The following is a 14796-nucleotide window of genomic DNA, read 5'->3' on the forward strand; positions in this document are numbered from 1 at the left end:
GTATTATAACAAACATGGGAGTGAACCTGAAGTACATTGATAGAGTAACAGTATATTACCACAATACATATGACATTATTAATTCTTATATAGTGGTATATGACAACATCATAGTGGTGTTTCTTTGTCTTTCTTTCTTTTTCAAAACCGGATTCCGGAGGGGAAGATCACTCACATGGAAGAGTATGTAGCATGCATCTCTAATATATTTGTATGTATTAAAGATGACAAAAAGAGGAGGGGAAAAAAGAACAAGGATCAATAAAACGGAAATTACGGGGGCAAATGAGAGGAGGAGGGAAAGAGAAAGGGGGAAAACAATATATAAATATATAAAACAAAGGTTCACAAATACACTCATGTATTTATGTATTGTAATGACAAAATAGTATGAACTGTGTGAACTTGACTTAAATGTGTGTTGCATGATCTGTAAGTAAAAAATACTTTGTATATCCCATTAATTGCTGCCTGTAATGGAATGTGCATAGAATACTGTGCTTATCCAGTTGAAATTGAAAATGCAAACTTTTAAGACAGATAAAAAATTAAAACAGGATCTTGTGGTCTGGAGAAAATCACATTCCACATATAAAGTTCATGGCAGAGTAAAAATTGTTGCAGCTTCATGAGAAATGTATTTTCTTTTATTACATTAACTTTTGCATTTATTTTTTTTATATATAAAATATGAAACATTTATTAACTAGAAACAAAAAAATGTAACTGCTCTTCACTAGCCCTGAACTTTTTTACAACTTATGACATGCTATGCATGTCAAAAGTCATCTTTCTATCTTTGATGTAGGCTCACAAGCCGAGTCCACATCTTTCCCCACAGTTAAAGGCTGAATTATTCAAACTTTATCTGCCTCTAACAGCCACGGGTAAGGCGGCACTGCGCCCGCGGCTTATAACCTGTTTAGTGCTGCTGTAAATCTCTAAATTCCGCATTTAACATGCGCCGGCAGGGGGCGTGTTCCTCTGAGCCATAATTGAGGGATGCCAATGAGTTATCTTGAGAGCCAGAAGTCATCAACTGATGACCCCTATGTCTGTCATCATAGTATGCCTGTGAAAACCAGTCTGTGGCTGGTGTTGATAAGAGACTGTGATTTCTTCTCTATTCAGCAATGTGGCATTACTGTATAGAGAAAGTGATCAGACTATTGCAGGTTCAAATCCCTTAAGGGGACTATTAAATATAGAAAAAAAAATAAAATGACTCCCTTTTTAATATAATAATAATAATAATAATAATACTAATAAAAAAATATAAAATTAACAATACACATATATAATATTGCTACATTCATAAAAGTTCGAGCTATCATATAATATCAATCAATATAAAATAAATTAATCCTATCCGCAAAAAATCAAAACACCAAAATTGCAGGTTTTTGGTCGCTGCAACAACAGAAAAAAATGTAATACCAAGCGATCAAAACATCATATATATAGCCAAAATTATATCAATAAAATGATCGGCTTGGTGTGAAAAAAATAAGTACAGTGAGAACCTCCAGCTATGACCACAAATAAACTGAGAGACATTACCACTCATTCTCTGCTAGAAGCCCACAGCATGCGGACATGTTCTGTGCCCGCATGCTGTTCCTTCAGTATGTATGTAGCAGAGCCAGAATCGTCATGGGACTCTGTGTGTGGATTATGTCGTAACTGGGTATTTTTGGGATTAATCAATTAGAGAAAGAGAGTGTTTTTTTTTTTTCTTTTTTATTTCAAATAAAAGATTTTTTCAGTGTTTGTATATATTTCTTTTCACTTCCACATTGGTAATGGGGGTCTTATAAATACCTCCCATTACTAATTTAGGGCTGAGTGGCATTTGTGAGCTGTCATTAACCCCTTATTACCCTAATTGCCACAGCACCAGGGCAATCAGGATGAGCCTGGTAATGTGCAGAGATTGTCGCATCTAATGGATGTGCCAATTCTGGGTGGCTGCAGGCTGCTATTTTTACGCTGAGGGGCCCAATAACCATGGGTCTCCCCAGCCTGAGAATACCAGCCCCTAGCTGTTGGCTTTATCATGGCTGGTATGGTATCAAAACTTTTTCTTAAATTATTTATTTAGCCAATAGCTCAGCAGCTCATACTGTCTATGTGGACAGAGCTGTTGAGTTCATAGATTAGCTAAAAAAAACCCTAAAAGACAAGTTTTATTTTAATAAATTAAAAGCAAGTTAGTACCACAAAACATACAGAGCATACAAAAAATGATATGGATTCCATATCAAAGAGGGGACTGGGCCAATGTTGCCTTAAGTTGTCCCTTCCTTGCCGCGGAGGTTGGCACCCTATAGTTAATGATATGGTGCCCCCGTTCACCGCCGGCCATCCCTTTCAATCCCTATATTAGACTAGGAAGTGCAGCTGTACTGGGAGAAGAGATAACTGCACAAACTGAAGATGCCAAAAATATAACTGCCCTCACAAAAAAATTAATTAGTGGGTAGATGATAACACTACAAATTGCAACCTCACCGCAATCCTTTCATTTAATAATATAATAGCAGACACTCAAAATGAAAGTACACTTGGTGTGCAAACATTAGCAAGTATAAAGTGCATAAAGCACAGCACCTGTATCAATAATCAGAGACCAGACCACTGATACCCTAAGTTGTTTCTGCCTAGCCACCGGGGTTGGCACCCTAAAAAGAACAATATGACGCCCCCACTCCTCGACAGCTGTCCCTTTTAATCCCTATGCTGGACTAAACAGTGCAGCTAATCTGAGTGAAAGGGGACACAAACAGCATGAATTTGTATACTTACTTGTCTCTGGCGCTGCTTTTACTTCCGGGTCCATGGTCAGTGCAGTGAATATGTATGAGCATAATGAGCAGGACTCGGAAACAACAGCAGCGCCGGAGACAGGTAAGTATAATTTTTTTTTTTATTAAGGGACAGGTGTTTTCTCCAGTTTGTGTCACACTGATGTCACATAGATCACATCAGTGTACGGTCCATGTGACACCCGTCCTGTTGGCAGAAAACGAATATGTCGCCATGTGGAGTACGAGGACACATGTGTGCTCCACACAGACACATGGTCCGTGTCAAAACACAGACTTGTGCAAACCCATTGAATTTAATGGGTCTACATGTGTCCATGTCTCTGGTACGTGTGGAAACGGACATCACATGTACTGGAAACATGGACGTGTGAACGAGGCTTATCAAAGTATGTTTGAAATCTATGTATCATCCCTATATTTTTATAAGTTCAGACAAGTACATTTTATTTGATGTGCTACTTATTTTAATTTTATTTCATGTTGTTTTTTTACATTTTTATTGTGACACATATTTTCAGCATTTTCAAACTGGAACAAAAATATTCAGTTTTTGGTAGATTTTTATTTTAATGTGGGTTTTAATAATTAATATAAATGTATCGTATGTTTTTAAAATCCACCTGCGGCGTGACCTTCCTTTGTGTTCAGATGATTTATATAATATGAACCGTTTCTATTGCTCTCCGGGATCGATTCAGTACTTAAAGACAAATAACATTGCTTCAATGATAGAAAGTTGTGGGCAGAAATATGTTCCTGCCAGTTCAGCAGAGAAAGCAATACGTTGCTAAATATTTTGTTGTTTGTTTTCACAGACGTCCTGCCAGATCACATTAATTATCAACTTTCAGATTCAGACTTCCAGGCGACTCCATATTGTCAGTATACAAATGTGTCTTATTCCCCTGTGTTGCAATCCCCAACGTCACAATGCCACTACAGTGCATACAGTCTGGAGACCTCCTATAGTGAAGGGCAATATGTCCTCAGCACATGCGAGATGAATAAACCACCCTCAAACATGGCACATTGTGTGGAAGAGATGTACCCTACTGTAAAAAGGACAAGGATCAGTCATTCCAGCATTCGGATGAAAGGTCATGAAGAACTTTGCGTCGTATGTGGAGATAAGGCTTCCGGGTATCACTACAATGCACTTACTTGTGAAGGGTGTAAAGGTCAGTAACATACTAGATTGTGTTCTTCTAAAACTAGTCATGTATACAGTATCTTTGTAAAAAAAAAAATAACTTAATAGGATGTAATTCTAATCAGGGAAACTCTGTGAAACATAATTAACTCCAATGTGTGGAGGCCACCATTTGTAGAAGAGAAAGTAACAGTAAGTAACGCACCCCAGGGCTCTGGGGTACTCTATCCCGGGCAGTATATTTACTGGGACAGTTCACTGGGTGGCCGTTGCCCAGTTCCGTGACCCTGGGGGTCACTTAAAAAAGGGGTTATGTACAGGGGAATAATAATAAAGGTTTTGTCGTTACGCCACTTGCGGGTTGCGGCTATATGGATGGAGCCACCGCTGTGCAGTCTCACTGCTGGGGCTGATGTTAATGGCAGCCTGGATGTTATGGCCCTCTGCAAGTAGGGCTATAGGGCTAGGACCCTGGGTTCAAATGATGGTATTTGATGTTTAAGTCCATTAACAGTACCAGGGCACGGAAAGAAGGTAGACCACAAAAGGGATTGCAGTGTAACTGGTTATTTACTTACGATGGTGATGCTTGCAACCTGATGGAGGCTGGTCCTCACCACTGGTCCCCTTAGTCCCAGTGACGGTGTGGTAACCTGGTGGCTTTTTTCCCCTGCACCTGTCCCTGGTTGGTGGGTCCCCGTGGCTTGGAGCGTCTGGGTCTCCCCTCCTGGTAGTCTTTCAGTCTTAGTCCGTAAGGCGGGCAGTTTGAACCCTGTAGGGTCGGTGCTCTGTTCCGGTCCCTGGTTCTCCTGTCACTGCTGGTGCCCCGGACATTACGGTTGGTGGGTCCTGGATGGTCCCCTCACCGTGCAGATTTTAACAGGTCTGCCTGGAGCGTTTTTGCTGACTTAAGGCTCTGCACCCCGCTGGTGCTATGGTTCCGAGAGTACTCCACCATACTCCTTCGGCAACCACGCGCTTGAGCCTGACAGGTCACTGTTACACTCTCCCGTCAATACTGTTACGTCAGTCTCCTTTCACTTCCACTTACTCACTGTCAGCCCCCTCCTCCCTGGTTGTCGTCTAGTGGACTGGATCGGTTCCACCCCTAGGTGGCCATCCATTGGGTCCAACCCTAGCCTGTCACCTTTCCTTGGGGAAGGGAAAAACAGGGATTATATGCATGTTTTGGTTTTACCGGCACTGGTCTTCTGGGTCCCTGGGGGTAGGCCCTGCATCTTTGACAGGATGCAGTTCCTTGTAGCTCCTGATGGCTTCAGGGGCGCTACATAAGCAGAAAAGAAAATAGTTAAAGAGAGTCTGTCACTCACAAACACTAACTAAATCACTAATGCTGGTATGTAGGGGAGTCCCACTGAGGGAAGACGGCCCCTGTGCAAGAACAGTAATTTGGCCCTTTTCAGTCATAGCTCATCATAATGCAAAATTATACCTACTTTAGAGGCAGACGGAGGTTGCCTACCTTTTGCGCCTTTCTGCGGCTGAACAGGTTGCACCAATGATATGTCTGCCCCTGTATGGGACTTAACCCCTATAGCAATCATATCTGTAGAATTGCTTTTACTAGTTTAGATTTAAAGAGAAAACAATTTATTTTAGTATGCAAATTAAGAGGGCATACGCCGCGTACCAATGCACTGGGCTCTTGGCCACGCCAAGAGTGCACCAAAACCCTCTCAATTTGCATACTAAGCACTGTCATTTCTTGATTGACAGGCGTTCAGGAGAGCATTGCCATCTCTATAGCGATGCTCACATGTGTGATTGTCGTGTCCTATTTGCAGTTCAGTACAGAGCAGGAGCCAGCAATGATACTATATGAGCGCTACAGCAGTGTCTGTACAAAGGTGCTGAGCCACTGATTGTCATATTTTGATTGACAGTGCTGAAGTTGATCAGAGGCTGTGCATCATAGTGTCATTGCCGGCTTATGTCTGCGGTCGCTGCTCAGTACTGTACTTCAGACAGTCTGGCTCATGCAGCCACCAGAAAGTGAGTAAAGAACCAGTTGCACTGAAACTCTTGTGTGGCCTACTTTCTTCAACACCTGTCACATCACCTACCCTCTGGGGCCCGGCCCTGCTTGCGGAGGGCCTAACATCCAGGCTGCCACTAACACCAGCCCCAGTAGTGAACATTGTGCAGCAGCGGATCCATCCCTATAGCCGAAACACCGCAAGTGGCTTCACGTATAATCTTTATACAACAATCCTCAGTAAATCCTCCCCTTTCCAAAAAGCACCCAGGGCAAGCAACTGGGCAATGATCACCAAAGCACCAAAGTGACATTCCCCAGTTATATGTACACTGCCCGAGACCGAGTACCCCATAACCCTGGGCGACACATTTACAACACCTGTTGTGAATTTTGCCATTAAACTCCTTGTTAGAGAACAGCAAGTTGTGCAAAAAATACTGGAACATTGAACAGTTGGACATGTGTATTCAAGAGTTTAGAGAAGGTACATCCCTCACAGTTTTGGAAATCTTTTATTATATCTTTTCAAGTGACAACACTGAAGAAATGACACCTTGATACAATGTAAAATAGTTAGTGTACAGCTTGTGTAACAGTGTAAATTTGTTGTGTCCTCTAAATAACTCAACACAGAGCCATTAATGTCAAAACTGCTAGCAACAAATGTGAGTACAACTCTAAGTGGAAATGATCAAATTGTACCCAAAATGTCAATATTTGCCACCTTTATTTTCAAGTACTGCCTTAACTCTCTTGGGCATGGACTTCAGTAGAGCTTCACAGGAGCCACTGAAATACTCTTCCACTCCTCTATGGCGACATCACAGAGCTGTTGGATGTTAAAGACCTTGCGCTCCTCCACTATTTGAGGATGCTCCACAGAAGTTTAATAGGGTTTAGGGCTGAAGACATGCTTGGCCACTACAGCACCTTTAACCTTAATTTCTTTAACAAGGCAGTGGTTGTCTTGGAGCTGTGTTTGAGGTCATTACCATGTTGGAATACTGCCCTACAGCTCAGTTTCCAAAGGGAGGGGATCATGCTCTACTTCAGTTAATTACAATACAGATTGGCATTCATGGTTCCCTCAATGAACTGAAGCTCCTCATAGCTGGCAGCACTTAAGCAACCCCAAACCATGACACTTCCACCACCATGCTTGACTGTAGGCAGGCAAGACACACTTGTCTTTGTACTCCTCACCTGGATGCCGACATACAAGCTTGACACCATCTGAACCAAATAAATGCATCTTGGTCTCATCTGAGCACAGGACATGGTTCCAGTAATCCATGTTCTTAGTCTGCTTATTTTGGCAAACTGTTTGCAGTATCGGGGTAATTTTAATATTAAAGGCTATTTAGGTGGCACACAAAATTTACACTGTTATACAAGCTATACACTGACTACTATACAGTGTATCAGTGTCATATCTTCAGTGTTTTTCCATGAAAAGATAAAATATTTACAAAAATGTGATGGTGTACTTACTTTTGTAATATACTGTTTTATTAAATAATATCACTTTATTTTATTTTACAGGTTTTTTCCGTCGAAGCATTACCAAAAATGCTGTGTATAGGTGTAAAAATGGTGGCCACTGTGAGATGGACATGTACATGAGGAGGAAGTGTCAGGAGTGTCGTCTGAAGAAGTGTAAGGCTGTGGGCATGCTAGCAGAATGTAAGTTTAGTACATTTCACATACATTTAACATTAGTTTGTGGAACCTACAGTTGTTTCCTCCCTAAACTTGTCTCTTAACCCAACAAATCCTGAGATGTTCTGTATGGTAAGGCATGTTTAAAGGGCTTTTCTAACACACTGATATTGATGACTGTCATGATGTGTTTTGCCTTCTCACTGTATTTGCTGTAATACTATGTCTTGGGATGTAAGTGACCATACCCCCCCAGCCTGTATCATATTGCAATCAGGCTTCAGCAGTAGCTATTGTCATTGATTTGGTGGGGGTTGCATATATATATTGTTCTTCTCAGCATGGGACTTTTCCAATCTACAACTTGGTAAACAGAACAGAGCCAGCAGTCTAAAGTCCATTCATGCATCAAATGGCCAGGGGGAAGTGTGCCCACCTAAGGGTCTGATCCCAGGAGAGAAGAACATGTTAGAGCAGTTAGTTGGGAGCTGAGTTTTGAAGAGGAAGGGAGCGAGATCTGATTCTGCGGACAGATCTCGCCGTCCAGTGGATTGTGTGGGATTTCTGGGACTCTGAAGAGGACTATTTCGTCGTGATCTGGCACTTTGGATTATCGGAAGGTGCCCCCGAATCTGTTTTATTTGGACTTGTCGTGTGCTGTTCCTGTATTCCTGTTAGTAAACCTGTTGGATCATCATCGGCCTGTTGTCTCTCTTTGCTCTGATGTACACCCCGTCACAAACTGGTGGCAGCGGCGGTATCAGAGCAGAAGAAATGGAGGACAACGGCCAATCAACGTCTGAAACCAGAACCTCAGGATACAGGAACTGGACTGTGGTGAGCCTACAAACAAAGGCCCGTGAATTAGGTGTCGACTACAAAGGACTCTCTAAGGAGCAACTAATTGAGGCATTGGAAAACGCTTGCATGCAAGATGGCACCGAGGAACAATTTCCACAGCAAGGGGAGCAAAGACGGGAGCCGGAGGTAAATACCCAAAAAAGTCAATGGGTTGTGTGGTACGAGGAGGAGATGGCCTTGCTGGGAGAGGAGACCACCATAGAATATAAGATGGAGGTCATGCGTGGAGCTAAAGCGAAGGAGCGCAGGATGGAGGAGATGGCATTGCTGGATAAGCAGCTCGCTGTGGAAGCCGCGAGAGGTTCCAGACAGACTGTAACCCCAGCACCCATCATGAGGGAACTTCCCAGGGTGTCCTGCAAAGACTTCAAGCAGTTTAATGAGGCTGCTGGTGACATTGAGGGCTTCTTCCAGGACTTTGAGCATCAGTGTCGATTAATGGAAGTCCCAGAAAGGGAGCACGTCCGGCATCTGGTTGGGCTCTTAGAGGGTGGAGCTGCTGCAGCCTATAGAGCTATGGACCCTCGGTGGAACTGTGAGTATGCGGATATTAAACAGACTATTCTAGAACATTATGCTGTAACGCCAGACACTTACAGGACTCAGTTCCGTACTCTAGCATGTGATGAGGAAGTGTCCTTCAAGATGTATGCCCACAAACTCAAACATCTGTGGCATCGTTGGTTGGAGGCAGAGGAGGCCTTAACCTTGGAGACCGTCCTCCAGGTCCTCCTAAAAGAGCAGTTTTACTTCAAGTGCCCCGCTGAGATCCGGGAATGGGTGCGTGAAAGGAGACCAGCCACTGTGGAGGAAGCTGCAGCTCTAGCTGATGAGGCTCTCACCATCAAGCCTCAGTGGAAAAAACTACTACCCAGTGAGAAGAAAACCACCAAACCCCCAACGCTGGCGGCCCCTGGTCCTTCTGGCCCCATGTTCACCATCACCCTAGACCGTCAACACATGGGGACCTTCGTGTGACTGTGCCTCGCATTACTCATGCTCCACCTTTGGGAATACGACGTGGAGGAAGAATCCCAGAGTGCAGATGTTATGGGTGTGGGCAGCCTGGGCACATGCAATTCCAATGTCCAGGTGTTCGGAGACAGAACAGCTACAGACCGCCTTTGCCTGTTCATTATCTACAGACACCTTCACCAGGAGAAGAGCTGGATTCTGTGCCTGATGACTTGCCAAGTGACTCAGATATCCTGGCTCCCCTACCCGGAGTCTATGGGGTGCGAGCTCCAGCCACCTGTTCTTCTGATCTTCAGGACAAACATCTACGGGAGGTCGTGCTGGATGGCCAAAAAGTTGTTGGCTTCCGTGACACTGGGGCTTTCCTCACCATAGCCGATCCCCGAGTAATTCAACCACAAGCAATTCAAAAGGGACCAGGAATTGCCATTGAACTGGCAGGAGGTACCCAGAGATATATTCCAAGAGCGAGTGTGACCCTGGATTATGGCTTTGGGGCAAAACAATGTGTGGTCGGTGTGATGAGCGGCCTCCCTGCAGACGTTCTTCTAGGAAATGATGTGGGGAATCTTCATTGCCACTTTGTCGGTGCGGTAACCAGAAGTCAAGCCAAGAGAGCAGCCCATGTGGACGTGTACAACCCATCCATAGAAATGAGGCCACCAGAACTTCCATTACAGCCTGTAATGGCTGTTCTGGTGGCTGTACGGCTGTAATGGCAGTTCTGGTGGCCTCATTTCTATGGATGGGTTGTACACGTCCACATGGGCTGCTCTCTTGGCTTGACTTCTGGTTACCGCACCGACAAAGTGGCAATGAAGATTCCCCACATCATTTCCTAGAAGAACGTCTGCAGGGAGGCCGCTCATCACACCGACCACACATTGTTTTGCCTCTTACCGACCTGACCAAGAAAACAATGCCCCGGCTGGTGATCTGGACTCCAGCCTGTGATGAGGCTTTTAACCGGCTGAAGGACGCTCTGGTCTGCGATCCTGTCCTGGCTGCTCCAGACTACAAGCGGAGATTTATTGTGCAAACGGACGCCTCTGCTTATGGACTGGGAGCTGTCCTCAGCCAGGTGAATGCAGCTGGGGACGAACACCCCATTGCCTACCTCAGCAGGAAACTGCTGGACCGAGAAGTGGCCTATGCAACTGTTGAAAAAGAATGTCTGGCTGTAGTGTGGGCCCTTAAGAAACTACGGCCGTATCTGTATGGGCGAGAATTCACTGTGGTTACTGATCACAATCCCCTCACCTGGCTGAACAGAGTCTCTGGGGACATTGGACGATTACTGCGATGGAGCCTGGCTCTGCAGCCCTATAACTTTACCATACAGTATAGAAGAGGCAGCCAACACCAAAATGCAGATGGACTGTCCAGGCAAGAGGAGCCTTGAGTCCTGTCAGCCATGCCTGCGTGTACTTACCAGCGACCTGTAGAGGTCCCTAGTACGTACACAAGTTGGGAGGGGAAGGAATTGTCATGATGTGTTTTGCCTTCTCACTGTATTTGCTGTAATACTATGTCTTGGGATGTAAGTGACCATACCCCCCCAGCCTGTATCATATTGCAATCAGGCTTCAGCAGTAGCTATTGTCATTGATTTGGTGGGGGTTGCATATATATATTGTTCTTCTCAGCATGGGACTTCTCCAATCTACAACTTGGTAAACAGAACAGAGCCAGCAGTCTAAATTCCATTCATGCATCAAATGGCCAGGGGGAGGTGTGCCCACCTAAGGGGCTGATCCCAGGAGAGAAGAACATGTTAGAACAGTTAGTTGGGAGCTGAGTTTTGAAGAGGAAGGGAGCGAGATCTGATTCTGCGGACAGATCTCGCCGTCCAGTGGATTGTGTGGGATTTCTGGGACTCTGAAGAGGACTATTTCATCGTGATCTGGCACTTTGGATTATCGGGAGGTGCCCCCGAATCTGTTTTATTTGGACTTGTCGTGTGCTGTTCCTGTATTCCTGTTAGTAAACCTGTTGGATCATCCTCGGCCTGTTGTCTCTCTTTGCTCTGATGTACACCCCGTCACAATGACCTATCGTTAGGATCAGTAGCGTCTCTATAGGGAGGCTGATGGGGCCTTGGGGGCACCAGTAGACCCAGGCTCCACCATCTCAGGGTCTATTACTACTGTACATTGAATGGGTGTGCACAGCTCGCCAATGCAGTTTAACACTACTGTAGAGCAGGGAGATATAATTTCCTTGCACCACTGCTCTCTGTTTTCTCGGTAGATTACAGCTCGATTCAGACCTGTGGTCTACAGAACAGCAGGGAGATTCATGTACAAAGTGGGGGATGTGAAGCAACGTGTTGATGTCATCATGCTGAGACTCTGTGTGCCCCAGCGTGAAGACATAATCGCACCGGGCCTGTTTGCCTGCAAGCTCCTCAGGATCCAGGGGTAGTTGTATATAAGATCTTTTTTTGCTCTTCAGGGGATACTGGGAGCCATATTACAGAGTAGGCAAAACACTGGGGGCTATGATACAATGGGGGGATACTGGGGTCATCATACTTTGTGGTGGAAATACTGGGGGCCATATCACAGTGTGCGGGGAATAATGGGGGCTATATTACTGTGTGGGGAAAATACTGGGGGCCATATTACAGTGTGGGGGGATACTTGGGGCACTTGATTTGTACAGCTGACATGTATGCCTGCCAGGCATGAGTGGAATTGCGATCCGCCCATGCCGTTTAACCCCTTAAATGGCACTGTCAATATGTTACAGCACCATTATAATCGCGATCATGCTAAAACTATACTTACAGCCTGAAACTGGAAGTCACATGAAGTCATCACGTGGATCCAATGGTTGTCATAGTAGCACGGAGATGAGCTCTTCTCTCAATCTGAGCGGTGCTGCTCTGATCGTGAGAAAGGAAGCAGCAATCAGACAGTTGATCCTTATAGTCCCCTAGGGGTACTATTAAAAAAAAAAAAAAAAAGAAGTTTTGAAAATGAAAAAAATAAAAAAACCTAAAAGTTCAAATTGCCCCCCTTTCATCCCATTAAAAAATAAAAGGGTTAAAAAAATGAAAAATATACACACATTTGGTATCGCCGCGTTCAGAAATGCCCGATCTATCAAAATATAAAATCAATTAATCTGATCAGTAAACGGCGTAGCAGCGAAAACATTTCAAACGCCAAAATTACGCTTTTTGGTCGCCACAAATTTTGCATAAAATGAAATAACAGGCGATCAGACCGTAGCATCTGCACAAAAATGGTACTGTTAAAAATGTCAGCTCAAGACACAAAACATAAGCCATCACTGAGCCATATAGTGCTGGCCAAAAGTATTGGCACCCTTACAATTCTGTCAGATAATACTCAGTTTCTTCCTGAAAATGATTGCAATTCTTTGGTATTATTATCTTCATTTAATTTTTCTTCAATGAAAAAAAAAAAAATTGTCATAAAGCCAAATCGGATATAATTCCACACCAAACATAAAAAAGGTGGTGGACAAAAGTATTCGCACTGTTTGAAAAATCATGTGATGCTTCTCTAATTTGTGTAATTAACAGCACCTGTAACTTACCTGTGGCACCTAACAGGTGTTGGCAATAACTAAATAACACTTACAGCCAGTTGACATGGATTAAAGTTGACTCAACCTGTCCTGTGTCCTTGTGTGTACCACATTGAGCATGGAGAAAAGAAAAAAGACCAAAGAACTGTTTGAGGACTTAAGAATCCAAATTGTGAGGAAGCATGAGCAATCTCAAGGCTACAAGTCTATCTCCAAAGACCTGAAAGTTCCTGTGTCTACGCTGCGCAGTGTCATCAAGAAGGTTAAAGCCCATGGCACTGTGGCTAACCTCCCTAGATGTGGAAGGAAAAGAAAAATTGACGAGAGATTTCAACACAAGATTGTGTGGATGGCGGATAAAGAACCTCGACTAACATCCAAACAAGTTCAAGCTGCCCTGCAGTCCGAGGGTACAACAGTGTCAACCCGTACTATCCGTCGGCGTCTGAATGAAAAGGGACTGTATGGTAGGATACCCAGGAAGACCCCACTTCTTACCCCGAGACATAAAAAAGCCAGGCTGAAGTTTGCCAAAACTTACCTGAGAAAGCCTAAAACGTTTTGGAAGAATGTTCTCTGGTCAGATGAGACAAAAGTAGAGCTTTTTGGGAAAAGCCATCAACATAGAGTTTACAGGAAATAATAAGAGGCATTCAAAGAAAAAACACGGTCCCTACAGTCAAACATGGCGGAGGTTCCCTGATGTTTTGGGGTTGCTTTGCTGCCTCTGGCATTGGACTGCTTGACCGTGTGCATGGAATTATGACGTCTGAAGACTACCAACATATTTTGCAGCATAATGTAGGGCCCAGTGTGAGAAAGCTGGGTCTTCCTCAGAGGTCATGGGTCTTCCAGCAGGACAATAACCCAAAACATACTTCAAAAAGCACTAGAAAATGGTTTTATAGAAAGCACTGGAGACTACTAAAGTGGCCAGCAATGAGTCCAGACCTGAATCCCATAGAACACCTGTGGAGAGATCTCAAAATGGCAGTTTGGAGAAGGCACCCTTTAAATCCCTTTAAATCTCAGGGACCTGGAGCAGTTTGTCAAAGAATAATGGTCTAAAATTCCAGCAGAGCATTGTAAGAAACTCATTGATGGTTGTTCGCAGTTATTTTGGCTGAAGGTTGTGCAACCAAGTATTAGGCTAAGGGTGCCCTCACACGAGCGTATAACTCGCATGAGTATCGGAACGCATCACTCGGTGCGGCCGCACACTCTCCGGACAGGAGGATGTCAGCCGCATAGAAATACATGCAGCTGACCCGCTCCTGTCAGCAGAGAAGCTAGGCGCGCCGGGTGATGCGTTCCGATACTCATGCGAGTTATACGCTCGTGTGAGGGCACCCTAAGGGTGCCAATACTTTTGTCAGGCCCATTTTTAGAGTTTTGTGTGAAATGATCAATGATTTGATTTTTGTTTCATTCTCTTTTGTGTTTTTTCATTGCAAGCAAAATAAATTAAGATAATAATACCAAAGAATCTGTGATTGCAATAATTTTCAAGAAGAAACTGAGTATTATCTGACAGAATTGCAGGGGTGCCAATAATTTTGGCCAGCACTGTAGATCTCGAAAAATGAGATTGCTACGGGTAGGGAAATATGGTGCAAAACATACTCCACATTTTTCGAACAAAGTTCTGATTTTAGTTAACCCCTTAGATAAAAGTAAACCTATTCATGTTTGGTGTCTACGAACTCACACCGACCTCAGGCATCACATATCAATTGTACCATATAGTGAACATAGTGAAAAACAAA

At 44.0% G+C, this 14796-nt stretch overlaps 1 protein-coding gene across 1 annotated transcript in view; it reads left to right on the plus strand.

Annotated features, from left to right (window-relative positions):
* Positions 1 to 14796, plus strand: part of LOC142291246 (bile acid receptor-like) — a 109202-nt gene that overhangs the window by 18688 nt on the left and 75718 nt on the right. Inside the window, exons 2-3 of the mRNA XM_075335623.1 lie at positions 3644 to 4006; positions 7520 to 7660. Coding sequence (XP_075191738.1) covers positions 3644 to 4006; positions 7520 to 7660 — 504 coding nt within the window. The remainder of the gene's footprint in view (positions 1 to 3643; positions 4007 to 7519; positions 7661 to 14796) is intronic.

The sequence above is a fragment of the Anomaloglossus baeobatrachus genome, chromosome 2, assembly GCF_048569485.1.
Source record: "Anomaloglossus baeobatrachus isolate aAnoBae1 chromosome 2, aAnoBae1.hap1, whole genome shotgun sequence".
Classification (NCBI taxonomy): Eukaryota; Metazoa; Chordata; class Amphibia; order Anura; family Aromobatidae; genus Anomaloglossus; species Anomaloglossus baeobatrachus.